General features: G+C 43.0%; 1 protein-coding gene across 1 annotated transcript in view; it reads right to left on the bottom strand.

The window, feature by feature from the left end:
* The window catches only part of LOC138955675 (scavenger receptor class F member 1-like), a 21370-nt gene extending 11101 nt beyond the window's left edge, over positions 1-10269 (bottom strand). The window contains exons 1-3 of the mRNA XM_070327230.1: positions 10165-10269; positions 8646-8744; positions 7297-7428 (exon numbers count right to left, since the gene is read on the bottom strand). Coding sequence (XP_070183331.1) covers positions 7297-7428; positions 8646-8744; positions 10165-10186 — 253 coding nt within the window. The 5' untranslated portion in view covers positions 10187-10269. The remainder of the gene's footprint in view (positions 1-7296; positions 7429-8645; positions 8745-10164) is intronic.
* Between the last annotated feature and the right edge of the window lie 17231 nt (positions 10270-27500).

Below are 27500 nucleotides of genomic sequence, written 5' to 3'. Positions count from 1 at the left end.
CATGCATGTTAATGTTAATAATGTTGTAGTGTTCCGTTTGTCTTCATGTTCATGCGTCACCACTGTAAGTACTCAAAGATAATACATTTCATTTCATTTGATATGCAGACATCCCTGGAAAGAAAAGGGGAGGTTACCTTATCAACATTATTTCAAATAATTGTTATCTGGGAGTGGTGGGATATGATTTTCTCTTCAACACTTTCATTTATGATATGATCGTCATTGAAACAACTCGTTTCTGCATTTGTGTCAACGGAGTTAAACTTACGATCTGTTCATGCTACACTTGGACGGAAATATGTCACAACATGGAAGATACGAGGTTGTTGTACTTTTAACTTACACACATTTTTACTCGGACAAAATTAATGACATATGGCCACTCAAGGTTAGGTGACAAAGGGAGTAACAAAACACTCCTATATATATATGTGTGTCTGTCTCTGTGTGTGTGTGTGTGTGTGTGTGTGTGTGTGTGTGTGTGTGTGTGTGTGTGTGTGTGTGTGTGTGTGTGTGTGTGTGTGTGTGTGTGTGTTCGCGATGCACGGCCAAAGTTCTCGATGGATCTGCTTCAAATTAGGTGGGCATATTCAGGTAGACCCCGGACACAACCTGGTCGATGAGAATTTTCAACACGTGCTCTGGATTTTCTGTTCATCTTCCCAGATCCATTCCCACTAACTCTTCCTTATCTTCTCCAGTGTTTTGCGTTTATCTCCCTTCCTTCGTGTGGCGTCAATCCATATTTGGCGTACGGTGCGCCACTCACCCGGCGAAGCCGGGTATTCGGCTCCACTTCTTCCCGGCGAAGCGGGTATTCATTTAGTATATATATATATATATATATACTAGATGAATACCCGGCTTCGCCGGGAAGAAGTAGAGCCGGCTCCGTACGCGATTGACGCCACACGAAGGAAGGGAGATAAACGCGCAAGACACTGGAGAATATAAGGAAGAGTTACTGGGAATGGATGTACGTACAGAAAAACCATAAAAATCAAAATCGGTTCAGCGCTGCGCGCTGGGAGCACGTGTTGAAACTTCATCGACCAGATTGTGTCCGGGGTCTACCTGAATATGCCCACCAAATTTGAGGCAGATCCATCGAGAACTTTGGCCGTGCATCGCGAAGTGACAGACAGACAGACACAAGCCGTATATCTATATATATGTCGTGCCGAGTTCACGGAATTGCCGAATTCGCGGAATCGACAACATTTTTGCCCATTTTGCGTAATCGGCAAAACGCTGCCCATTACGTGAAATCGGCAGCGTTTTGCCGAAAATGCGGAAAAGCCTCTAAAATTTGCCCATTTCGCAAAAGCGACAGCCAGTCTGTTACTTTTTGTGTCACAAGAACATGGCATTAAACATTGTTTTACCTCCCTACTATGTTTTGTATGGTTTGTGTTGGTCTGTGTCGATCATAACTCCGGAAATGCACGAAAACTACACTTTTTGTTTGAACTTGCCATAATTTATCGAGATATTGCGATATCTATCCATTCGAGTATCTAGCTGTTTAAGTGTGATGTTATCCCAGGCATTTGATAACTTCAAAACGAAAACGTGGTTGCCGATTTCCCAAAATGGGCACATTTTAGAAGCCGTTACGCGTTTTCTGGAAAACGCTGCCGATTTCCCGGAATGGTTAGCGTTTTGCCCATTACGCGAAATGGGCTAAAATGTTGCCGATTCCGCAAAATCGGCAATTACGTGAATTCGGCACGACATATATAGTATCCATTCTGTACAATTTGCGCATTATGTACAATGAGCAGCATATCGTGCTCGTTTTATACAATGAGCAGCAAGTTTTGCTCATTGTATACAATGAGCAAAACTGTTGCCCATTGTATACAATGAGCAAGACCATAAAGCTGCACATTGTATACAATGTGCACCGAGTGAGCAAGATTGTTGAATGACGTTCAAGCTACACTGATATATGAATCATAGTGAATGGTAAAGTGTTCAAATAACGATTTTTGTTATGTTTTAGCATTGTTTTAATTCTCATTTCGCTAAAACTAAACAGTGTATTAAGAATTTTAATTATTGTAAATTAAAGGGGCAGAAAACAACTAAAAACAACTTTGTTTTAAAATATTCTTTGATGCATTGGAACCACTTTAGTGAAACCGCACATCGATAGCGCTGTTAGTTTGGCTGGAAATAACATTTAACTTTGTAGTGGAAGTAGAATGACGTCATATTTTTATATTTTAAAACGGCCGTAACTCGCTTCAAATTTGACCAATATGCATGCGGGTTTTTTTTGCTTTCGGCGTTTTGAACAGGCGTGCATGTGATAAGAAAAAGAATGGAACGAAAAATCCAAAACAATTTTTTCAAAAAAATATTCAAAATCTTTTCTTTTTTTAAAATATTTTTTTTTTAACATTTACCTAGAGTAAAGAGTAAAGAGTAAGCAATCTCTTTTTGGCCCGAAAACATGAAACGACAGCAACCTGTTGACTGCCCCTTTAATTAAACAATAAAAACAAATACAACAAAATGTTGTTTCAACACACGCACACACACATAACATTCGTTCATAACAACGCTCACATTGTCATGTCATGCTAAAAGTAAGAGATAGAAACAACAACGTCAGCAAATGAGAGCGTCGTTTTCACCGCCTTTCACACTTTTTCTATTTGTGAGTAAAGGGTTCAAATAACGATCTTGCAAACTACGTGCGATTTTGACCAAATAGGACTGAACCGAACTCGTGTTTGAAATTGTTTCAAAGTTGAAGGCGGTGAAAACGACGCTCTCATTAGCAATGACATGACAATGTGAGCGAATGAACGAATTATGAACGAATGTTATGTGTGTGTGTGCGTGTGTTGAAACAACATTTATCTGTTGTATTTGTTTTTATTGTTTAATTAGTTTACAATAATTAAATTCCTAATGCAGTGTATAGTTTTAGCGAAATGAGAATTAAAACAATGCTTAAACATAACAAACATCGTTATTTGAACACTTTACTCACATATTCCATTCAACCATTCACTATGATTCATATATCAGTGTAGCTTGAACGCCATTCAACAATCTTGCTCACTCGGTGCACATTGTATACAATGTGCAACTTTATGGTCTTGCTCATTGTATACAATGGGAAACAGTTTTGCTCATTGTATACAATGAGCAAAACTTGTTGCTCATTGTATACAATGTGCAAGATATGCTGCTCATTGTACATAATGCGCAAATTGTACAGAATGGATACGACATATATATACTAGATGATTACCCGCTTCGCCGGATATCGGCTTCGCCGGGAAGAAGTCGAGCTCAATACCTGGCTGCGCCGGGGACCCGGCTATGCCGGTGTACGCCGGCTTTGCCGGCACACCGCACGGAGGAAGGGAGACAAACGCGGCTGAAAACACTGGGGAAGATAAGGAAGAGTTACTGGAAATGGATCCAGAGAAAAAACAAAATCGGTTCAGCGCTGCGCGCTGAGAGCACGTGTTGAAATATCTCATCGATGAGGTTGTGTCCGGGTTGTAGCTGAATACGGTCTCCAAATTTGAAAAAGATCGACCGAGAACTTTGGCCATGCATCGCGAACAGACACACAGACACAAGTCGAGTTTGGTTTTTCTGTAGATCCATTCCCAGTAACTCTTCCTTATCTTCTCCAGTGTTTTAAGCGTTTATCTCCCTTCCTTCGTGTGGCGCGCTACGGTATGACAAGCAGCTTCAGATATTCCAGTTACTGTTTTTAGAAGGTCACTCCACTGTGCACAACGCTTTCCTTGCGCCCGTAAGTTGTCCTCACTGTAAAAGTGCAAAGGTCGAATCAATTTTTAGCCACGCGAAAAATACACTGTCATCTATCTCTATATATTTATAGATATAGAGATATATATATATACGGCTTCTCTGTGTGTGTGAGTGTGTGTGTGTGTGTGTGTGTGTGTGTGTGTGTGTGTGTGTGTGTGTGTGTGTGTGTGTGTGTGTGTGTGTGTGTGTCTCTGTGTGTGTGGGCAACACCTGTAGATTGTAGAGTTCTGTTTGTGATGTGGTCTGGCGGCTTTGGTGTGTCTGTATGTTCTGGCCTTCCTTTGAGAAGCCATAACAGTTTTTGAAGGGCTTAGAGATAAGCTCTAAATTTCTCAATCCTGTTTGAGTGGACTTCGCCTCCAAAGGTGATTGTGGTGTTTCGGCACTCGGTTACATTCGGCGTCGTCGACAGGGATGGGACTCGACATGATATGTTCAGGAATGGCATTATGGCCACTGAATCATTTTCGTGCTGTTCCCATTCCACGAATCTGGGAGGGACCTAAGCTTGGCGGGTCCATGGGGGCGGGGGCGGGTGTGACAGGGAGACTACCGTCGCCCTTCACAGCAGACTCTGCAGAGTTGTTCGCCTTAGAAGTTGTGAGCTATTTATAGCTCGCAAGGCAACACCTGTGGATTGTAGAGTTCTGTTTGTGATATCGTAAATATTCTGCATCAAATTTGGTGGGCATATTCAGGTGGACCCCGGGCACAAACTGGTGGATGAAAATTTTCAACACGTGCTCTAAGCCGGCGAACCGCTACTCTGTCTCGCGAAGCCGGGTATTCCTCTAGTAGATATATATACAGAATTCAAGAAACTCATTTTCCTCTGCACCACTCCACACAATGAAGGCTGGAAAACTTTTTAAAAACTTAAAAAAGCTTATTTAAACAACACAATAAAAAGTCCAAAACCAAGCCAGAATGTCGCATCTTTTTAAATCCAAATTTTCGGCCCGCAGGCCTTTTTCAAGGTGCACAGACCAAGCGTCTATAGTTACAATTAGATAAACGCACAAAACACTGGAGAAGATAAGGAAGAGTAATACCTGGCTTCGCCGGGATGAAAGCGTTGTGGACAGTGACCTTCTAAAAATAGTAACGGGAATATGGATTGAGCGTTGTGGACAGTGACTTTCTAAAAATAGTAACATGAATATGGATTGACGCCACACGAAGGAAGGTAGATAAACGTAAAACACTGGAGAAGATAAGGAAGAGTTACTGGGAATGGATCTGGGAAGATGAACAGAAAAACCAAAATCGGTTCAGCGCTGCGCGCCCAGAGCACGTGTTTAAAATTCTCATCGACTAGGTTGTGTCCGAGGTCTACCTGAATATGCCCACCAAATTTGGAGCAGATCCATCGAGAACTTTGGCCGTGCATCGCAAACACAGACACACAGACACACAGACATATATATACTAGATGAATACCCGCTTCGCCGGCTAACCGGCTTCGTCGGGAAGAAGTAGAGCCGAAGGGACCCGGCTTAGCCGGGTGTACGCCGGCTTCGCTGGCGCACGAAGGAAGGGAAATAAACGCGCAAAACACTGGAGAAGATAAGGAAGAGTAATACCCGGCTTCGCCGGGATGAAAGCGTTGTGGACAGTGACCTTCTAAAAATAGTAACGGGAATATGGATTGAGCGTTGTGGACAGTGACCTTCTAAAAATAGTAACAGGAATATGGATTGACGCCACACGAAGGAAGGGAGATAAACGCAAAACACTGGAGAAGATAAGGAAGAGTTACTGGGAATGGATGTAGTAGATCTACAGAAAAAACACATTTTTATATTTGTATTTTTCAGAGCTTGTTTTTAATCCGAATATAACATATTTATATTTTTTTGGAATCAGAACATGATGAAGAATAAAATAAAAGTAATTTTGGATCGTTTTATAAAACAATGTTAATTACAACTTTTAGATTTTTAATGACCAAAGTCATTAATTAATTGTTAAGTCTACATTCTGAAATGCAATACCGAAGTCCGGCCTTCGTCGAAGATTGCTTGGCCAAAATTTCAATCAATTTGATTGAAAAATGAAGGTGTGACAGTGCTGCCTCAACTTTTACAAAAAGCCGGCTATGACGTCATAAAAGACATTTATCGAAAAAAAGAAAAAAGCATCTGGGGATATCATACCCAGAAACTCTCATGTCAAATTTCATAACGATCGGTCCAGAAGTTCACTCTGAATCGCTCTACACACACACACACACGCACAGACAGACACACACACACACATACACCACGACCCTCGTCTCGATTCCCCCTCCATGTTAAAACATTTAGTCGAAACTTGACTAAATGTAATAAAAACAACAACAATAACAACAACAACAACAACAACAACAACAACAACAACAACACCGCCACCAATTACAACAACAACGATAATTATACACTTGCAGATATTGGACGGTCAAAACGAACTGTCAGGCAATCCACGCATCTTCCGAAAGCATCAACGTGTAAAAAAAACAAGTCGCGTAAGGCGAAAATACAATATTTAGTCAAGTAGCTGTCGAACTCACAGAATGAAACTGAACGCAATGCAACGCAGCAAGACCGTATACTCGTGGTCCACCGCTCACGGCATAGGCAGTGACATTGACAAGAAGAGCGCGCGAGCGGGGTAGTGGTTACGCTATGCTGCATAGCACGCTTTTCTGTACCTCTCTTCGTTTTAACTTTCTGAGCGTGTTTTTAATCCAAACATATCATATCTATATATTTTTGGAATCAGGAACCGACAAGGAATAAGATGAAAGTGTTTTTAAATTGATTTCGAAAAAAAATTTTTGATAATAATTTTTATATATTTAATTTTCAGAGCTTGTCTTTAATCCGAATATAACATATTTATATGTTTTTGGAATTACCAAATGATGGAGAATAAGATAAACGTAAATTTGGATCGTTTTATAAATTTTTATTTTTTTTTACAATTTTCAGATTTTTAATGACCAAAGTCATTAATTAATTTTTAAGCCACCAAGCTGAAATGCAATACCGAACCCCGGGCTTCGTCGAAGATTACTTGACCAAAATTTCAACCAATTTGGTTGAAAAATGAGGGCGTGACAGTGCCGCCTCAACTTTCACGAAAAGCCGGATATGACGTCATCAAAGACATTTATCAAAAAAATGAAAAAAACGTTCGGGGATTTCATACCCAGGAACTCTCATGTCAAATTTCATAAAGATCGGTCCAGTAGTTTAGTCTGAATCGCTCTACACACACACACACACACACAGACACACACACACACACACGCACATACACCACGACCCTCGTTTCGATTCCCCCTCGATGTTAAAATATTTAGTCAAAACTTGACTAAATATAAAAAGGAGAAATATCCCACAATATACGAACTTGCCCTAAACTGCAGGAACCTTCCCATCTGCATAATCTGTACTTTCATACTCATTTCGCCTAACACTTTATGTGCGTTTAATACATAATTCCTACCTGTACAGGCCGGGGCCTGGAAGTTACTGCTGCAGGTCGTGCAGGTACTGTCCTGGGTACACTGTGTGCACCTGTAGTGTATGGTTGAACATTGACTGTCGCACTGATCTCCGTGGTACCCTGGCTTGCAACCTGTGAAACAGAGTGGATACACGTGATACATTACACTTGCAACCATCAAGTCGGAGAGTTATCTGTTGCTTTTCGGGTCCAGCGGACCATAACAGGCCAAATCAGTCGGAGAGGTATGCAATGCAAACATATTCAGACATTTATAATGAGTTGTCCTACACTTTTGCAAAACAATTCAAACCATAGCCCCAGCACATATTTAGATCCATTAATGCCCCGGTCTCACATATACGATTTTTCGGAAGTGTCGGGGATAGTTAAGTCGGCCAGGTCGGAAGTGTCGGATGCAAATTCGGCTCCAAATTTCACTCCCGACCTGTCCTTACGACTGATCCGACCATGTAGCCGACAAGCAGACGACAACCACCCGACTTTAAGGCCGACAAATCCGACATGTGTCCAGACACTTCCGACTGCAGTAACGACAATTCCGACTGCAGTTACGACAGGCCCGATTATTAGCTGAAAAACTTCCGAACAATAGCCGATTCTCACGACCAGTGTAACGACTAAACCGACTAGCTAACGACTGTCCTAACGACAAATCAGACTGCCCTAACGACAAATCAGACACCATTACGACTAATCCGAACGACGCACACGACACACAAGAATATTATTCGGGAGAGTCGTTAGGATGGTCGGGGAAGTCGGGACTAAACACTTCAAAACTATGCTACCGACAAATCCGACCACCCTTACGAGTCTTCCGACTACCGTTACGACTAATCAGAATCGCCTTACGACACGCTTACGACAACAAACCCGACACATTTCTATTCGTCTGAGTCGGGAGGCTCTTCCGACTGTTTTGAACATGTTCAAAACAGTCTGAAGGGCCTTCCGAACTAACCGACTTTTCAAAAACAAAATTGCTAATTCTCACGAACTCTCCGACCTCTTCCGACTTCCAGCCGACTACCTAAAGTCGGGTGACATTCGTAGATGTGAGACCGGGGCATAAACCAGTCAACGAAGAGATCACCGAATCAGCGATTAAGCACAATACCAAGTACACAAATATCCATACGTAGTTTAATATTTTAAACATAATTCATGTCTCTATTTTCAAACCCTTAGCAATGCATCTTACATCTTCAGACCAGAACTGCCAACCCCATATCCTACAACAACATAACTGTCTCAAGCAAGCAGTGGTGATTTTACCAGTATATTTCCTTACTCAAAATGTTAAGCGCGAACAGTCGCACACTTACCGTCACATCTGCCGTTGCCTCTGTAACAGCCACGATCACAGTTGGTGTTGCATAGTTCACATGTTCTGTTGCTGACCCTGTGATATCCACTCTGACAGACTGAATTGTAAACAATATTTAAATCCCAGGACTGCAGTCTGAATGTAAATCAATACAGAAATGCCAGGATATAGCGAGGACAAATGCAGCATAAACGACAACAAAAATGTGTTCTTAATGATATTGTATGATCTGATCTGTAATATGGCATCAACATTATTGCCAATTCAATACAAAGAATACCGAGAGTAACTAAAATAACTATGCCCCTTGCAAGACAGTATCGGGGCACACACCAACACGTTTACAGTGAACATCTGAAAGAGAGAGAAAGATCAAATCAAATCAAATTTTAGTTTACAAGGGTTGTGGCATAAGCGACACAGACGAGCTTTTAGCAACCAGCCCTCGCCCAGAGAGGGACAACTGTAATCACATATAGAGAGAGTGAAGAAGAAGAAGAAGAAGAAGAAGAAGAAGAAGAAGAAGAAGAAGAAGAAGAAGAAGAAGAAGAAGAAGAAGAAGAAGAAGAAGAAGAAGAAGAAGAAGAAAATAAAGCAGACAACAAAAATCATAGGAATATGTACACATTACAGGCTTTACAGGAATATGAAACGTCATGTCAACAGTGCAAAATTACTGAACATCCATGCTTGAGCGAATAATTATGTCAGTTATAATGAAACACTGCTGCCGTAGACAAATATACAAATACATCTAAAACGTAGTCTTCCATCACTGTTACTGTTCGCAATATGACATAAGATACAAAATGCCAGGTGTTGTTTTGAAAGTATTCAGATTTATTGGGACTCGCACGTATTATAGGAGATAATTCCACACGATGCTGCCACAATAAGCTCAACTTGACTTAACGAGATCGATTCTTTGAATGGGGACATTAGAGAGTGAGAGAGAGAGAGAGAGTGTGAGAGAGAGAGAGTGTGTGTGTGTGTGTGTGTGTGTGTGTTTGTGTGTGTGTGTGTGTGTGTGTGTGTGTGTGTGTGTGTGTGAGAGAGAGAGAAAGAGAGAGAGAGAAAGAGAGAGAGAAAGAGAGAGAGAAAAACAGACAGACAAAAAGACAGACACACAGACAGACAGACAGACACAGAGGCTGACAGACAGGCATACAGCCAGACGGACAGAGACAGAGACAGAGAGTGAAAGAGCACGAGTGACCTGTATTCCCGCTTTGCACGGTGCATACCTGCCACTGTGTGTACATGGTGCACAGCCTGGGTTGGAGTCCTTGCATGGCTGGTTGATGACAGAATAAGCAGCTTGACATTTTGGAACTTTTCAACATTCTCTAAAAAGACGAAGAAGTAGAAAAAGAAGAAGAAGAAAGGCGAAAGAGGAGCAGAAGAATAATATGTTTTGAAAATACCAAAGGAAGAAAACAATTGGCAGATGTTGTGGTGTGGTAATACACATGTTAAAACAGTTAGTCATATGAGATAGTTGGAAAAGCAATACATACCCCATACTTCTAGTTCACACATATTCAGTGAAAAATCCCAATCACTTCTGTAATCTCGTGCAAGGCGCACAACCCGTCCATTGATTACTGTGGCACACGTCACGGAGTGTTGTCTGCCGCCACTGACTGCACGTGCACACTGCTGACCATCCACCGTGATGGTGAACGGATACAGGCGGTGAGTTTCTGGTGACAGAAAGCCAGTGATTCATTCTCTTGAGATGGGTACCGGTAGATCCTATGACATATCGGCAAGTCACGTGTTAAAATTGCAACGAATAACTATTCCTTATTAAATGTGACCCTCCACCACGGAATGAGTAGCATGTCACCTTTGCATGATTTTCATATTTTTACATTTTTTTAAAGAGTTTTTTATGCTCTATCCAGTGGTGAAAACCGTTTTAGAAAAGAGCAAAAACTGTTTGAGTTATTTAGGGTCACAAATAGGATGTGACCACTAAAAGTCATGTGCTATGTTTCGTGGGTCTGCAGGAATGCTTCTATAGACTGGTTGCTGTGGTTAAGTACGTTAGTTATCATATGTGTGTATTTTCATTTGACACAATGATAATTGAAAGGAAACATTTAGCGACACAAAACAAGGACATCAAGAAAACATGTCTAGAAATAAAGACACAAACCAATAAACAGATGTGACTGTCATTACAAACCAGTTTGAGTGCCAGGACACAGTCCAGTATCACCAGAATTTAGCTATTATCAATCTCTCTTGACAATTCCCTCATTCCGCATAGCAGGCTGTTCTTATTTTAATAAATCAGGCGATTGGGCAAAATGAATCACGAATAATGACCAAGTGTCTCGGCCAAGTGACATGGAATCACAAAACAAAACCTACGTCCCCCGCGTCCCCAGACGGTGATGTCGTGTACAGGGTACACTCTGCCCAGGTCCACCTGCCACCAGGGAGTTTCATCGTAGCCGCCGAATGACCGAATGTAACCGACAAAAGTGTGAATGCAGTTGGCACTGTCACCAGTTATAAATGTAGGTCTCCCCAGTGTCACCATTCGCGGCGTTACAAGAGTCAGCTTGAGAGTCGTGCCACGAGCTCTGACTGCACGTTCTTCCCAGAGCGGTAGCTGCTACGTTCACTGAAACAAAAGAAACAAGAAATAGTGTTGATCAGAGATCTACAGGACCAAATCATGTTGTAGAACACGTGTGTGTGTGTGTGTGTGTGTGTGTGTGTGTGTGTGTGTGTGTGTGTGTGTGTGCGTGTGTGTGTGTGTGTGTGTGTGTGTGTGTGTCTGTGTCTGTGTGTGTGTGTCTGTGTGTGTTTGTGTCTGTGTGTTTGTGTATGTGTGTGTATGTGTGTGTGTGTGTGTGTGCGTTTGTGTGCACCGTGCTGTGTGTGTGTGTGTGTGTGTGTGTGTGTGTGTGTGTGTGTGTGTATATACATATGTAAGTGTGTGTGCGCGTGTGTGAGTGTGTTTGTTTGTGTGTGTGTTGCGAAAATGTACGCAAGCTATTCAGGTCCATACAAATACCGAGCACCGTCAGGCACCTATGGTCTATTTAATTGGGTGATGCAGCAAGTGCCTATGAATTGTCGGGAAAACCGAAGTATAATTACGTCAAAGTTTTGCTATCAGTTGACGTCATTTTGTTTGTCGTCAAGGAGTTGTCGTATTTCTTGAAGGAGTTTCCTTCAAAGCTTATTCTTTTACTTTCGATGTGATCGTCAGTTTACTTTGTTCATTAGTATTGGGAACATAAGGAGTTAGATAATAAATGAGGTTATTATTAGGTACGAAATTCTTGATCGCTATTTTCGCGAATAGACAAGAGTTTCCATTGGTCTAGGTTAGCTAACAACGCAAAGATGAGTTTCGGTTAGCGATTAAGGAGTCTGCGCAGAGAGAGAAAAGAATAACGATCGAAAAGAAAAGGCAACGGAAAGTGGAAGAGAAAGAGCGAAAGCATGAGAGGACCACAACGACACCGTTCTACGCCTATGCCTAGAAGCAAAAACCATCGCCAAGGGCGAACGAAGTTGGCAAGAGCTTACACAAAGGAGACACCCTATCTTTCACGGGGCGACCAGAGATCTGGCAGCGAGCGACAGCGGTAGCCGGTTGTAGAGTAATCGGATTCTTGTAATCGGTTTCGGTATTCAGTCACCGGGCACTTCCGCCTGCTCAGGGTTCAAATAAAGCCGACCCAAACAACCACGCACTCTTTGTAGTTTGTCCACTTCGTTCGTGTCCTAGTTGTGCTCTAGAGAACACCACATGGTGTCAGAACAGGTACTCTTTTCATATACTTTGTTTTTGCGACGGGCATCAGTTCCTCTTGGCTAAACTGAGTGGAATGGCCTGCCGTTCGAACGGAATGAATGATTCAAATTTTTGTGGACGCCACTACTTTGTAACTTGCGTGTAACAAACTGCGCCTGTCGGCTATAGGTTGATTTTTTCGGTAAAAGAAAAACAAAATTAGTAAGATTTATCTCTACTAATTCGATAAATCAGCCCTGATACTTCGTTCTTCAGATTTGTCAACTCTTACGAGAAGAGAAGCACATAAATTGCTCAGGACGATCTTTTGAACGGCGGTAGCGCATAGGATACAACATGGCAGCAGCTCCGGTAAAACAGTTCACAGCGAATGTCACCGCTCCAACAAAACTGGATGTCAGCGGCAATCTCGCCACTAACTGGAAAAAGTTTCGACGTCAATGGGATAATTACTACATTGCCAGTCGTCTAGCACTAGAGAATGACGCAGATGGAAACGAAACGGCGTTTCAGTGTGCAGTATTCCTTGCAACCATAGGAGAAGATGCAATGGAAATTTATGAAGGTCTCAAGTTTGCCACTGCAGAAGACAAAAAGAAACTCTCAAAGGTGTTGCAAACGTTTGAGGATCATTGCGTAGGCCATACAAATGAAGCTTACGAATCATACCAATTCCATTCCCGTCGCCAAGAAGAAGGAGAGAGCATAGAAGCATATCTTGCGTGCCTCAGACAACTTGCAAAAACATGCAACTTCAAGGACGAGGATAGGATGATAAGGGACCAAGTGGTCATGGGAATCCGAGAGGATACACTGAGAGAGAAATTGTTGGAGAAAAGAAACCTCACAGTGGAGGACTGTCTGGATACGGGCAGAATTCACGAGAAATCAAGGCAACAGCTTCAGTCCATGGCAACCAACAACCATACCCAAGTCAACAGGGTCAGATCAGATCGTCAAGGACAGAGACCGTCTGACTATAACCAAAGGAAGAAGTACGGAGAAGAGAAGCACTCCAAGTGCGGAAGATGCGGAAAATCCCCTTCACACAATAGACAAGATTGTCCAGCGAAAGATGCAGAGTGCAGAAAATGTGCAAAAATAGGACATTACGCCAATGTGTGCAGAACAAAAGCAGGAGTTAGGTACGTGGAGGAAGAAGATGAAGACGAAGCCTTTCTGGGCACAATTAGGACAGAATCAGTCAACCAGATCGAAGATGACAAATGGCACGCCAAAATAAAAGTCAACGGCAGGCTCATGAACTTTCGTCTCGACACGGGAGCTGATGTCACAGTTGTGCCAGATCGATGGTTCCGCAAAAACTCTCCTCACATCCAGCCCACCGAGAGGAAATGTACAGCTGCAGGGCAACTTCCGCTCACTATTCTCGGGGAATTTAAGGCAACTCTAGAAACGGAAAAGAAATCAGTCACCGAGAATCTGGTCATCGTGAGGGATCTGAAGGAACCACTGTTGGGGAAAAACGCATTGGAAGCATTACACCTGGTTGAACGCATCTACACGGTTGATGCAGATAGTGAGATCAAAGAGAGCTACCCAGAGCTTTTTGAAGGCCTAGGCAAGATGCCCAACAAATACACAATCAGAATGAAAGACAACGATTCACCCTTTTCCATCTCAACGCCTCGACGCCTTCCATTGCCTCTGAGACAAAAGGTCCAGGAGGAACTAAAGAAAATGGAAGAAGATGACATCATCAGACCGGTAACGAAGCCAACAGACTGGTGTGCACCAATCGTCGCCGTTCCCAAGCCAAATGGCCGAATCAGGCTATGTGTGGACTTCACCCGGCTCAATGAGAAAGTCCAGAGAGAGAACTTTCCACTGCCAACGACAGACCAGCTTTTAGCAAGAATTTCAGGAGCGAAAGTCTTTTCAAAGCTAGACTGCAACAGTGGCTTCTACCAAATTCCACTCGATGAGGAATCTCAAGAACTCACTACTTTTATCACACCGTTTGGGAGGTTCTGTTTCAAGCGTTTACCTTTCGGGATCTGTTCGGGCCCAGAAATCTTTCATCGAGAGATGACACACATCCTCGCCGGGGTACCGGGTGTCATTGTTGACATTGACGACGTTCTCATTTTTGGGAAAGACCAAGAAGAACACGACCAGAGACTCAAGATGGTTCTGCAGAAACTCAAGGAGGCAGGCGTCACACTCAACGAAAAGTGTGCCTTCTCACTCCACACTGTCAAGTTCTTAGGTCATCTCATATCACCGGAAGGCATTGAGATCGATCCTGCGAAAGTGGAAGCCATTACCAACTTTCCCAAGCCAACAAACATCACAGAGTTACGGCGCTTTTTGGGCATGGTAAACCACGTTGGAAAGTTTGCTCCAAACCTCGCGGAGACAACAGAACCCCTCCGACAACTTCTACACAAAGAGAATGATTGGATCTGGAATGAGAAACAGGAATCTTCATTTCAAACTCTGAAGCAGCAGCTGAGTTCCGCACCAGTGCTTGCTCATTACAGTCCTGAGAAGCCAACAAAAGTGTCAGCAGATGCATCTTCCTTTGGCATGGGAGGAGTTCTTCTACAAAAGGAAGAAGACGAATGGAGACCCGTCTTCTATGCATCAAGAGCCCTCACTAGCACGGAACAAAGATATGCACAAGTGGAGAAAGAAGCTTTGGCCATGACTTGGTGTTGCGAAAAGTTCAGAGACTTCCTCGTTGGACTATCAAGATTCGTGATTGAAACAGACCACAAACCCTTGTTAGCCCTCATGCAAACCAAGCTACTGGACGAGTTGACTCCGCGCATACAACGCTTCAGAATGAGAATGATGCACTTTTCCTACGACGTGATCTACACATCAGGAAAGAATCTCACGACTGCCGACACGCTGTCTCGGGCTCCTGGGAGCGTTCCTGCTGAACAGGATCGCCAAATGGAGTTTGAGACACAAATGCATGTCCAGCAAGTTATTGAGAGTCTTCCAGCGACGGACCAGCGTATTGAAGAAATCAAACTCAAGCAAAGCACAGACGAAACCTGCAGCAAGATCATCGAATTTTGCAAAGTAGATCATTGGCCGGAACATGCAAAGAAGAACCATGTGCTGAAACAGTATTGGACAGCAAGAAACGATCTGACAGTCGTGCAAGGAATTCTTCTCTACCAAAGTAGACTGGTTATTCCCAGCGAGATGAGAAAAGATATCCTGCAACGTCTTCACGGAGGTCATCAAGGCATTGTCAAATGCAGAGCACTTGCCAGAAGCAGCGTCTGGTGGCCAGGATTGTCCAAGGATCTGGAAACAATGATACAAAACTGCAGCGTTTGTGAGAAGGAACGAATTCTACCGCTAGAGCCTTTGAGACCTAGTAGTACACCTGAGTATCCATGGCAACGCATAGGGACGGATCTGTTCGAATGGAAGGGTCACCAATATTTGCTGGCTGTGGATTACTACTCGCGCTGGATTGAAATCGCTCACCTGACACAGACAACCTCTTCCGCAATAATCCAGCATCTGAAATCCATCTTCGGTCGCCAAGGAATCCCAGAGGTAGTCATCTCGGACAACGGTCCCCAATACAGTTCCCGAGAGTTCGCCAAGTTTGGTGAAACATACGGATTTACGCACATAACCAGCAGTCCGCATTACCCGAAAGGGAACGGAGAGGCGGAGAGGGCAGTGCAAACGGTAAAACACCTCTTAAGGAAAGCCAAAGACCCCTACTTAGCAATGCTGAACTACCGAGCTACCCCACTCCAACAGGGATACAGCCCAGCAGAATTATTGAACGGAAGAAAACTCAGAACTACGATCCCGACCATGAGTTCCCACATCCCCAATCACCCAGACGTCGACAAGTTCAAGGAGAAGGATCATCAGCTGAAAATGAAACAAAAGGCATACTTCGACAAGCGTCATCGTGTTAAAGCCTTGTCTCCTATGGATCAGCCAGATCAACCAGTCTGGATCAAGACTCCTCGTGTGACTGAGGGTTCCGTCGTGAACTCTCAGCCAAATCCTCGGTCCTACATACTTCAGACCCCAACTGGAAACCAACGACGAAACCGACACCATCTCCGTAAACGCAGTCTCCAGCCTTCTCCAGGACCAGGGGACATTCCAAGAGCAACGTCCCTCCTGCCAGCTCACGCTGCAACTGAAAACGATGTGTCACCAGGAAGTCAGCTGCCTCCACCGCCACTGCCGTCCACTGAGGAAGAGACAAAGGATACATCGACTGCAGATGCCCCTACTGAAGTCATCCGCAGCAGAGCCGGTCGGATCATCAAGCCGAGAGAAATTTGGGATATGTGAATGAACGCTAACGCTCACTCCAAAGAAAGGGAGATGTAGAGTAATCGGATTCTTGTAATCGGTTTCGGTATTCAGTCACCGGGCACTTCCGCCTGCTCAGGGTTCAAATAAAGCCGACCCAAACAACCACGCACTCTTTGTAGTTTGTCCACTTCGTTCGTGTCCTAGTTGTGCTCTAGAGAACACCACACCGGTAACCGTCAGGGTGATGGAATCTTTTCTCGGTAAATATGTTTTTTAGATCCAAGTTGATTTTCCCCAAGATTACCAAGGTAATTTTTATGAGCACTGTATTGGTCACGGTATCACAAGTGTGATCAAATACCAAGATTTTATGTGATCACTGTAGATCAAACGTAATACATTGTATGAACGTTGAGCAGCATGAGGAACGAATGTGGATAATTAATTGTTTATAAAGTGCTGTAATGAATGATATAGTTGGATCTCCATTTGAATAACAAGATGTGTTTTTATCACACAGGTCTCAGGGGAAACAGTTTGTATGATGATAGAATAATTCCCAGTTCTGAGACTTGTCATTATTTCGACAGATATGTTGGTGTTTCGAGTTACGACTACGAGTTTCCAGTTCGAGATCTGAGGGACGAGTTTTTTTCACGATCAACCCTCTAACTTCGTGCGATGTTTTCCTGATCATCAATGATGAACTTTATGTAACCGTTCGACGATAACCAGCCTGGACCACACGACGTTCCGACTGTCAACATCATCACTGCGTATTTTCAAGATGAGTGACTTTTAGAATTAGATCCAGGATATATGAACGATACAGAAATGAAGAATAACCCGTCGACCACGGAACAAGCCAGTAAATAAAAGTTGAATCTATAAATTTACAAATACGTCTTGTGTGTTTTGTGCATGAATCTGCAATAGTGGTGTGATAGAATTTTTTTTAGAAACAAAATTCATTCTTGTTCTGATTTATAACGTAAAAGGTGAGGTCTTCGTACCCTCCGAGTACGCAACAGACAAGGATCCGCAACATTTGGGGGTACTCGTCCTAGGGATAGTTCCAAGACATTCTTGTTTTTGGGATTATTTCCAAGGACACGAGCCAAAATTCTAAATTTTTTAGTTGGGTATCACACCATTGTGCAGGTTTGTCACAAAACTCATTCGGAGGTCTGGCTATGGTAATTCATTTTTGTATTTGTACATTTTGCACGACTGCATGTGCATGAATAGATCAGTTGGATAGGTACGTTGTAACACGTAGATTTTTGTTTCACATACGAACTGTCAGTATTTGTGAATGCAGTAGGTGATACCAGTAGAAGTGTATGAGTGAAAGAATTGTGATTGGTTTCCTTGGGAAAATTATCTTGGACGCGAGGTAGGTTTTCTTGAGATAGCCAATTTACGAATTCCAAAAGAAAGGGAAACATTGTAAACCGAACTGAAACATCAACATATATTCTTTTGTGCGAAGGCACTATTCCATTTTAGTCAAGCAATACTTGAATGTAAGCGCACGCTTGGACTAAAATCGTCCATGACTTTGTATTTCTTGGTGGCATAAGAAATATAGTTGTCATAGATTAAAGTAAAGTAATTCAACTCAGGGAAGCTGAGTTTTGAATGAAGATTTACCGGAACTATTGTAAGAAGTGCAGTAGGGTCTGATGAGAGTTTTGATGATAGGTAGAGAATTAGCATGGTATTGCTGAACCTATAAAACTCGAGTTTACCTAGTAAAGCTTAACTGGATGGATAGACATATAAAAGCATTATGGTTGGTTTTGTCTAGGTTCTGAAAGTCAGAATTGTAAAATCCAGTTAGCCGATTTCCAATTTCGAAAGTCGATATTGGTTTAGTATAGTTGGGTCAATGTGACACTATACTGAGACTAGGTAAGGAAAATAATCTTGTTGTGATAGATTATTTTAGTGAAGCTGGTGTGTTTCCTGTGTCAGTAGTGACTAGGTTTTGTGCTATTGAATTAGTGTCAAGGTCACTCGGAAGCCAGATCACGTTGTGGTGATTGTGTTATCAGTTGTTATAACCCTTCACAAGGAAGTTTGATATAGCAGTTAACTCGGGAGTCGAGTAGGTCTAGGTTAAAGACATAACTACTATAGTCAGTCGGTGTTCTAATCTGGTAGTGATTAGAGGTGTGCTCTTATATTCCTTACTTTTGTATACCAGGGTTACGTGTAGACAAATTAGGATTGAGGAACTGAGTCTTTAGTGTATTTTGGCAAAATAACTGAGACTAGTTGTTGCACCGACAAGTTAAGAAAATGCCGAGACGGCAGGCTATGGAGGCGGATTCTCCGCTGTTGGCATTCAAGCAGGATGGGATTATCCTGGGTCTGTCAGGTATAGAGTTGGCAGACTATATCGAAAAGCGACGTCTGGAAGAGATAAATCGAGAGGAAAAGAAACTCGAAGCGGAGGAGAAACGAAGGAAAGAGGAAAGAGAGGCGGAGCAGAAAAGGGCGGATGCGGAAGAAGAAGACAGAAGGGAGGAAAGAAGGGCGCGAGAAAGACGCGAAGAGATAGAAATGCAACAAGAATTCGAACTGAGGAAAATGCGGGAAATGGTTGACCTAGGTTTAAATCAGAATGTAAACCAAAATAATCATCATATGCCCAGAGAGTCAAGTAGCAAGATACATATCAATCTGCCAATTTTGGATGACAAAGATGATATAGAAGCCTACTTCAAACAGTTTGAACGCATTGCAAAACTATCAGATTGGGATGAAGATGAGTGGGCAATTCGATTGTCAGGGCAATTGCGAGGTCAAGCACGCCAGGTGTACATCGAATTGTCTGATGAGGAGTCAGTAAACTATGATGAGGTGAAAACAGCGATCTTGCAGCGTTTTCAGCTGACTGCTGAATCTTACAGGAAGAGATTCAAAGAGGTTAAGTGGGAAAAGGAAGAGAGCATCAAAGAATGCCGAAAACGCATGAAAACCTATCTAGATAGATGGAAGGAGTTGTCCGAAAAGGAAGGGAAGTCGGGTGACTTGGAGGATTTAATTCTCACAGACAAACTGTTGGATGTCCTAACTCCGGACCAAAACAGATTCGTTAGGGAAAGAAATCCGACTAACATCGATGATGTTGTGAAACATGTGCAAACATACATAGATGCACGTGATGCCGGGGGACGCATGCCACCGCGACAGTCACAGGGGGGCGAGCGTAGGTTTGACAATAAGCCGCGTAATGGACCACCTCCAACCGGGGGTAACGCACAGTCAGACAATAGGCAGCCACACAAGGGCAATAACTTTGGACAGAGGTCGGGGGGTAATCCAAACAGGCAAACAGGGAATAGACCACCACCCAACACGAAGGGGTGCTTCAGATGTGGGGGGCCGCACATGATGCGTGATTGTCCCAAAAGATTGGATGGGCCAAAACCCAGCAGTAATTATGCATCAACATTACTAGCTGCAGTTCGAACGTCAGGTGACGAGGTCACATGCCAATGTCGTAAGGGCGATGCATACGATCCAAATTGTAGAGTACAGGTAGAGGGAAAGGACGCAAGTGGTATCCGTGACACGGGTGCAACTTGTATAGTGGTGAACTCTTCACTAGTGCCGCCGGAGTGTTATACGGGCGAACACCAGAACATAACCCTAGCAGATATGCGTCAGAGAAAAATGCCGATAGCGGTTGTACAAATGGACACACCGTTTTTCTCGGGAGTCACACGCGTGTTGGTGGCAAAAGCTTTGTGTCACCAAGTTCTGATCGGTAATATCCGAAAAGATATGGATGAAAACGAGATCAGTGTACCGGTTTTTCCAATTGTGAAACGGGAGGCAGAGCCACAAATGTGTGCGCCTGTACAGACTCGGAACCAGGAAAAACAGAAGGCGGAGAAAAAACCCTGGGTTCCGAAACAAATCGATCTCGGTCAGATTCGGCCAGAGGATTTGTCTAGAGAGCAAAAGACAGACCCCTCTCTAGCGAAAATCCGCGATCGGGTTGCCAAGGGGGCAAAAGACGGCACTCATTACGAGTGGAAAAAGGATATCCTTTATAGGATATACATGGACAACGGCAGTCCATGCAAACAGGTGGTTGTCCCAGAATGTTTTAGAACGGACGTTCTAAAATTAGCACACGACACACCTATGGCCGGGCATCAAGGCGTGCGTCGCACCAGAGACAGAATTTGGCGCGATTTTTATTGGCCAGGGATTTGTGGTGACGTCAAACGGTATTGCGCGTCATGTGATGCGTGTCAACGCAGCTCGCGGAAGGGGGCTACAAGGAAAGTGCCTATGAAAAGCATGCCGCTGATAGGGACACCGTTTGAACGAGTGGGAGTCGATATCGTAGGGCCCATCATACCCGCATCTAACCGAGGGCACAAATACATATTGACTATGGTAGACTACGCTACACGGTACGTAGAGGCTACGCCACTCAAAGACATTAGAACAGAAACAGTGAGTGAAGCTTTGTGGGTCATGTGGACAAAAGTGGGCATTCCTCGGGAGGTACTGACCGACAGGGGTAGCCAGTTCACAAGCGAGGTTATGGAAGAAGTAAACAAACTTCTGAACATCAAAGGCATCCATACTACGCCGTGGCATCCTCAGACAAACGGGTTGACTGAAAAATTCAACTCTACGCTCAAACACATGATGAAAAAACTTTGCCAAGAGCAACCAAAAGACTGGGACAAGTTTCTCCCTGCGCTACTGTTCGCGTACAGGGAAGTCCCACAAGAAAGTCTGAAATTCTCACCATTTGAACTGCTGTATGGCAGAGAAGTCAGAGGTCCCATGCAAGTTCTACGTCAAGTATGGACAAATGAGGACACAGCAGATGAGACACGCTCCACTGTCAGTCATATTGTTGATCTCACAAACAAAATCGAGAAGACTTGCGAGATTGCCAAGAACAATCTCAGCAAGGCTGCTCTCAAGTACACAAAGGCGTACAACAAAAAGACAAAAGAAAGAAGTCTAGCGGTTGGAGACAAAGTGTTGCTTTTGTTGCCTGAGAAGCACAATAAATTGCAGCTGACATGGAAGGGTCCGTACCCAGTGATAGAGAAAGTCGGTAGTTGCAACTACAGGGTGAAAATCAAGGGACGTGACAAGCTGCTACATGCAAATCTGCTGAAGTTGTATGTAGAACGCGAGTCAGAATCCAAAGAGAACAGGTCCGAGCAAACTAAAGCAAAGACTATAGTGGAAGTTCCGGAAATAGTGGCGGTGGTGGTGGATGATGTGCATGATGATGAAATGGGTGAGTTGGGGATAGATCGATTTCCCATGCTTTCCCTAAAACCAAAAGAAGGTCCCAAAGATGTAAACATCAATCCAGACCTAGAACCACAAAGACAAGCAGAAATACAAGCACTTTGTGACAGGAAGGTCAAAGCACTCAAAGACATACCTGGGAAATGTGTCATTGAAGAGTGTGAGTTCAAACTGACATCACAAGAACCTGTGCATGTAAAACAGTACAAGCTGCCCTTCTCACAAGTAGAAATTGTGAAGAAGGAGGTCAATGACATGCTGAAGTTAGGTGTCATAGAACCTAGCATTTCACCATACAACAGTCCGATTGTATTAGTGAAAAAGAAGGATGGGTCAATTCGATTCTGTAATGACTGCAGAAGACCAAAACAGAGAATGGACGTCTCATGAGATGGGCACTCCAGTTACAACAGTACTCCTTTACTGTTAAAATCATCCGAGGGGTTGATAACGTTGGGGCCGACTATTTGAGCAGACTGAATAACTAGGTTTAGCTTAAACATGAATGTTTCAGCTCAAGAGGAGGGGCGTATGTTGCGAAAATGTACGCAAGCTATTCAGGTCCATACAAATACCGAGCACCGTCAGGCACCTATGGTCTATTTAATTAGGTGATGCAGCAAGTGCCTATGAATTGTCGGGAAAACCGAAGTATAATTACGTCAAAGTTTTGCTATCAGTTGACGTCATTTTGTTTGTCGTCAAGGAGTTGTCGTATTTCTTGAAGGAGTTTCCTTCAAAGCTTATTCTTTTACTTTCGATGTGATCGTCAGTTTACTTTGTTCATTAGTATTGGGAACATAAGGAGTTAGATAATAAATGAGGTTATTATTAGGTACGAAATTCTTGATCGCTATTTTCGCGAATAGACAAGAGTTTCCATTGGTCTAGGTTAGCTAACAACGCAAAGATGAGTTTCGGTTAGCGATTAAGGAGTCTGCGCAGAGAGAGAAAAGAATAACGATCGAAAAGAAAAGGCAACGGAAAGTGGAAGAGAAAGAGCGAAAGCATGAGAGGACCACAACGACACCGTTCTACGCCTATGCCTAGAAGCAAAAACCATCGCCAAGGGCGAACGAAGTTGGCAAGAGCTTACACAAAGGAGACACCCTATCTTTCACGGGGCGACCAGAGATCTGGCAGCGAGCGACAGCGGTAGCCGGTAACCGTCAGGGTGATGGAATCTTTTCTCGGTAAATATGTTTTTTTTAGATCCAAGTTGATTTTCCCAAGGTTACCAAGTTAATTTTTATGAGCACTGTATTGGTCACGGTATCACAAGTGTGATCAAATACCAAGATTTTATGTGATCACTGTAGATCAAACGTAATACATTGTATGAACGTTGAGCAGCATGAGGAACGAATGTGGATAATTAATTGTTTATAAAGTGCTGTAATGAATGATATAGTTGGATCTCCATTTGAATAACAAGATGTGTTTTTATCACACAGGTCTCAGGGGAAACGGTTTGTATGATGATAGAATAATTCCCAGTTCTGAGACTTGTCATTATTTCGACAGATATGTTGGTGTTTCGAGTTACGACTACGAGTTTCCAGTTCGAGATCTGAGGGACGAGTTTTTTTCACGATCAACCCTCTAACTTCGTGCGATGTTTTCCTGATCATCAATGATGAACTTTATGTAACCGTTCGACGATAACCAGCCTGGACCACACGACGTTCCGACTGTCAACATCATCACTGCGTATTTTCAAGATGAGTGACTTTTAGAATTAGATCCAGGATATATGAACGATACAGAAATGAAGAATAACCCGTCGACTACGGAACAAGCCAGTAAATAAAAGTTGAATCTATAAATTTACAAATACGTCTTGTGTGTTTTGTGCATGAATCTGCAATAGTGGTGTGATAGAATTTTTTTTAGAAACAAAATTCATTCTTGTTCTGATTTATAACGTAAAAGGTGAGGTCTTCGTACCCTCCGAGTACGCAACAGACAAGGATCCGCAACAGTGTGTGTGTGGTGTGTGTGTGTGTGCGTGCGTGCGTGTAGATGCGTGTGTGTGTGACAGAGACAGACTCACAGAAGGACAGAGAGAGGGGAATAGGGGCGGGGAGGGTTTCCTTAGAACGGGAATATGTGAGACGCACAGGGACCACGCAAAGATGTATTCCATTACAAATGCACCACAAATACAGGGTGGTGATTTTCTTATGGAAGCAGATCTGTTGTTGTCAGAACGTATGCCTGATGACGACAACAACACCAACCACAACCACAAAAAAGCAACAACAACAATAACAACAGCAACAGCAATATTGCATACTTTATAATGTATGAGTTTAAAACAATCCGTATGTAATATTTACTTTCATTCACTTAAAAACGTACCACGGGGTTCACACATCTCATATTAGAGAGATTAAGAAGCACTACCACATTCGTTTCGTTGGCATTTTCGGTTGTAAAACGTCACACCTTTTTGAGTACACGTGACTTCCGATCTCTACGAACAGAAATTCGCTTCGCCAAGAGAAACGAAATTCGTAGAATTGGTCATTCTGACGAAAGTGACTTCGGTCGCGTTTTATATTCGAATAGTCATAAAATATGCCTACCTTGTGTAATCGATGTATGCTCTGACATCTTTAGGCGCGATTTATCATTGAAATGTTTTTAAAAATCAAATTTAAAAAGCCGTAAAGCAGGCTTGAATTGGGTAAGTGAGTGACTGAGCAGACGAAAGAAATTTCAAGATGGCGACCCAAACATCAGGCCGACTCAACTTTTCAGTCGGCTGGTCAAGCCGCCTAGAGGAGAAAAATGCATGAAGCAGTTAAAGTTTATGATGTGTTGAGTTGTGGCCTGAGTATCTGATGCGTTTCAGCAGAAGTGAGGCAGCTGGTATTATCTGATCGACACTTCTGAACCGGTGCGACCAGCGAAACGAAATTCTTCTGTCCTCTTAACCGCTGTACTAGCGACACATGGTGTTCCCCCGCCGAGTGTCTTTTGCAACCACGAAAATGCCAACCATATGAATGTGGTAGCCCTTATTAAAGTCTCTAATGTCTAAGTTTATATTAAAGCTAGCACGGGTAGTACAGTTCAATCTTACCCATGCCCTGGCCGAGAACACCAATTGACACACACAGCAGGCAGACCAAGAGTAACCCGATCCCGGTACGATCCATTTCTTGTTGTTGTCCACACAAAGCACACAGCAAAAAAACGTGAATTAAAAACCACAGCGCTCACTTCAATGCTTTCCGTCTGAATGTCACCCACACAAGAAGTCTGGATTTTATCAACACCGTGCTTAAACATTTTGAAACAAGGAAGTAAATTCAGCAGGTGAGACTGTTTGCACAACACCACAGGCACAGGGAAACTTGTCAGGCAATTGCACACTGCTTGCACTCGATAACAGATTTGAAACTCTCGTTGTGACCGCGATAAGACAAGGAAGGGGAAAAGAAAAACAGCGTTCAAATGAGAGAAGGAAAAACAAAATGAAAATGCAGGCGCCTTTATCAAACAAGGATGCACACACACAGAGGGCTACACTGACACTCGAATACGTACCTGTGTACTTCACACTATCCACAAGTCTACTCATGAAAGCAAAGGTAAACTCTAGATTTATGGAGTGTGTTCGGTGTCAAAAGAATTAGGGGAGAGTTACTGATATCGTACCACTTAAGAACAAACAGCTCTATAACGCAACCATTTTATGCTAGGCACTTCAAATTGTCCATAAACACTCATCTCCTGTGCCTTCAACGTTCCGTATATTGTTTTCAATGAAAAAAACGCAAACTTGGTTTCAGTACGGATTTTAAAAAATCATCCAAATGGTACGAATTACAAGACCAGTTCTGTAATGCGTACCTGTCAGTCACTTATAACGTACTGGGGGTACGATATTAGTGACCTTGTGGTACAATATCAATAACTCTTGAAGCAGCGCTGAAGCCCATTCCGTTTGCAATGGCTGCCAGACATTTTTTTTCATGTCCTCTGATGTCCAGTTCGAGGGGGAAAGTATTTTTCTTAAACAACTTCAGGCTTCAGACTTCTTAATAAGTACTCCTAAATGGATCATTTGGCAATTAATAGGAGGTTGTGTCATCCTGCATATCGTACCAGAAGTCATTGTTATCGTACCACCGGTACTATATCAAGACTCTGGCTGGTACGATATGCGTGACTTCGGTAGGCTGGACAATAAGTAGATCTAGCCTTCCACATGTAAAGCAAATGCCAATGTTTTGATCCAAATGCAGCCTACACTCAACAAGGTATTAATGAATAGTCAAGTTAATTTGCTCAGTGGTGTAGTCTTTGCATAGTCACACAAATTTGTCACGACGAAAATAACATCAAAATGCGAAACAAGTGAATTTTTCGTTCTTGCTGGTGGTTTTCTTGCTAGCTGCCATGTTGACACCGGAAGAATGCTTCTTTCCTACGGGGTTCTCCCCACACTTCAGCAGGAGCTTCAGGCATTCGTCATTTCGCGGGAATGGGGGTGGTACGATATGGATAACAGGTAGGCCTACGCAATCAGTAACTCTCCCCTACATTATGTCGGTGTAAGGAGAATTAAATGTACAACAGACAGGACTGTGTAAAGTTGTATGTTTGAATACATTTTCAACTAATGCATAACTATGTCCCAGTTTCAAGATAAAATACCGAGTTTTAGAACAAGTACAGCCACTATTATGCAACATACTCATTGCCGACGTTTACCAATGATTGACGTTTAAATATCAGTAGTTTTTTGTTGTTTGCTTTTCTTTAGTCGATAGAAAACTTAAAACAAAAAAAAACAACCCCCTTCACTCCCTCCATCTCTCTCGTTTTCCTCCTCTCTCGCGCTGTCTGTCTCTCGTTTTCTGTTGTTTTATCTCTCCGTTTCTCTCTTTCCCTCTCCCTCCCTCTATTTCTCTCTCCCTCTCTCTTTTCTCTCTCACATCTTCTCTCTCTCTCTCTCTCTCTCTCTCTCTCTCTCTCTCTCTCTCTCCCTCTCGCTCTCTCTCTCTCTATCTCTCTCTCTACTTTGATTAGATACTGTTCATTTTAGGTATGAAATGATAGCATGTGCTTGTGTGTAGATATGCGAGCGCACGCTCGCGCGCGCGAGCATGTGTGTGTGTGTATATGTGTGTGTATATGTGTACGTGTGTGTGTGTGTGTGTGTGTGTGTGTGTGTGTGTGTGCATGTGTCTGTGCATGTGTGTGTGTGCATGTGTGTGTGTGTGTGTGTGTGAGTTTATGTGTGCATGTGTGTGTGTATACGTGGGTGTGGATGTGTGTGTGTGTATGTGCGCAGTCTTTGCTTTCGTTTACAATTATTCTCTGTATATGTTCCAAGGACAGGTTGGAAGATTAGGCTAAGCCTAAAACCTTTATCCTTATGTAATAAAGTTCTGAGTTCTGAGTTCTGAGTTCTCTCTCTATCTCTCTCTCTATATATCTGATTATTTATCTATCTATCTATCTATCTATCTATCTATCTATCTA

The sequence above is a fragment of the Littorina saxatilis genome, unplaced genomic scaffold, assembly GCF_037325665.1.
Source record: "Littorina saxatilis isolate snail1 unplaced genomic scaffold, US_GU_Lsax_2.0 scaffold_525, whole genome shotgun sequence".
Lineage (NCBI taxonomy): Eukaryota > Metazoa > Mollusca > Gastropoda > Littorinimorpha > Littorinidae > Littorina > Littorina saxatilis.
This window is presented reverse-complemented; position numbering and strand designations above follow the sequence as displayed.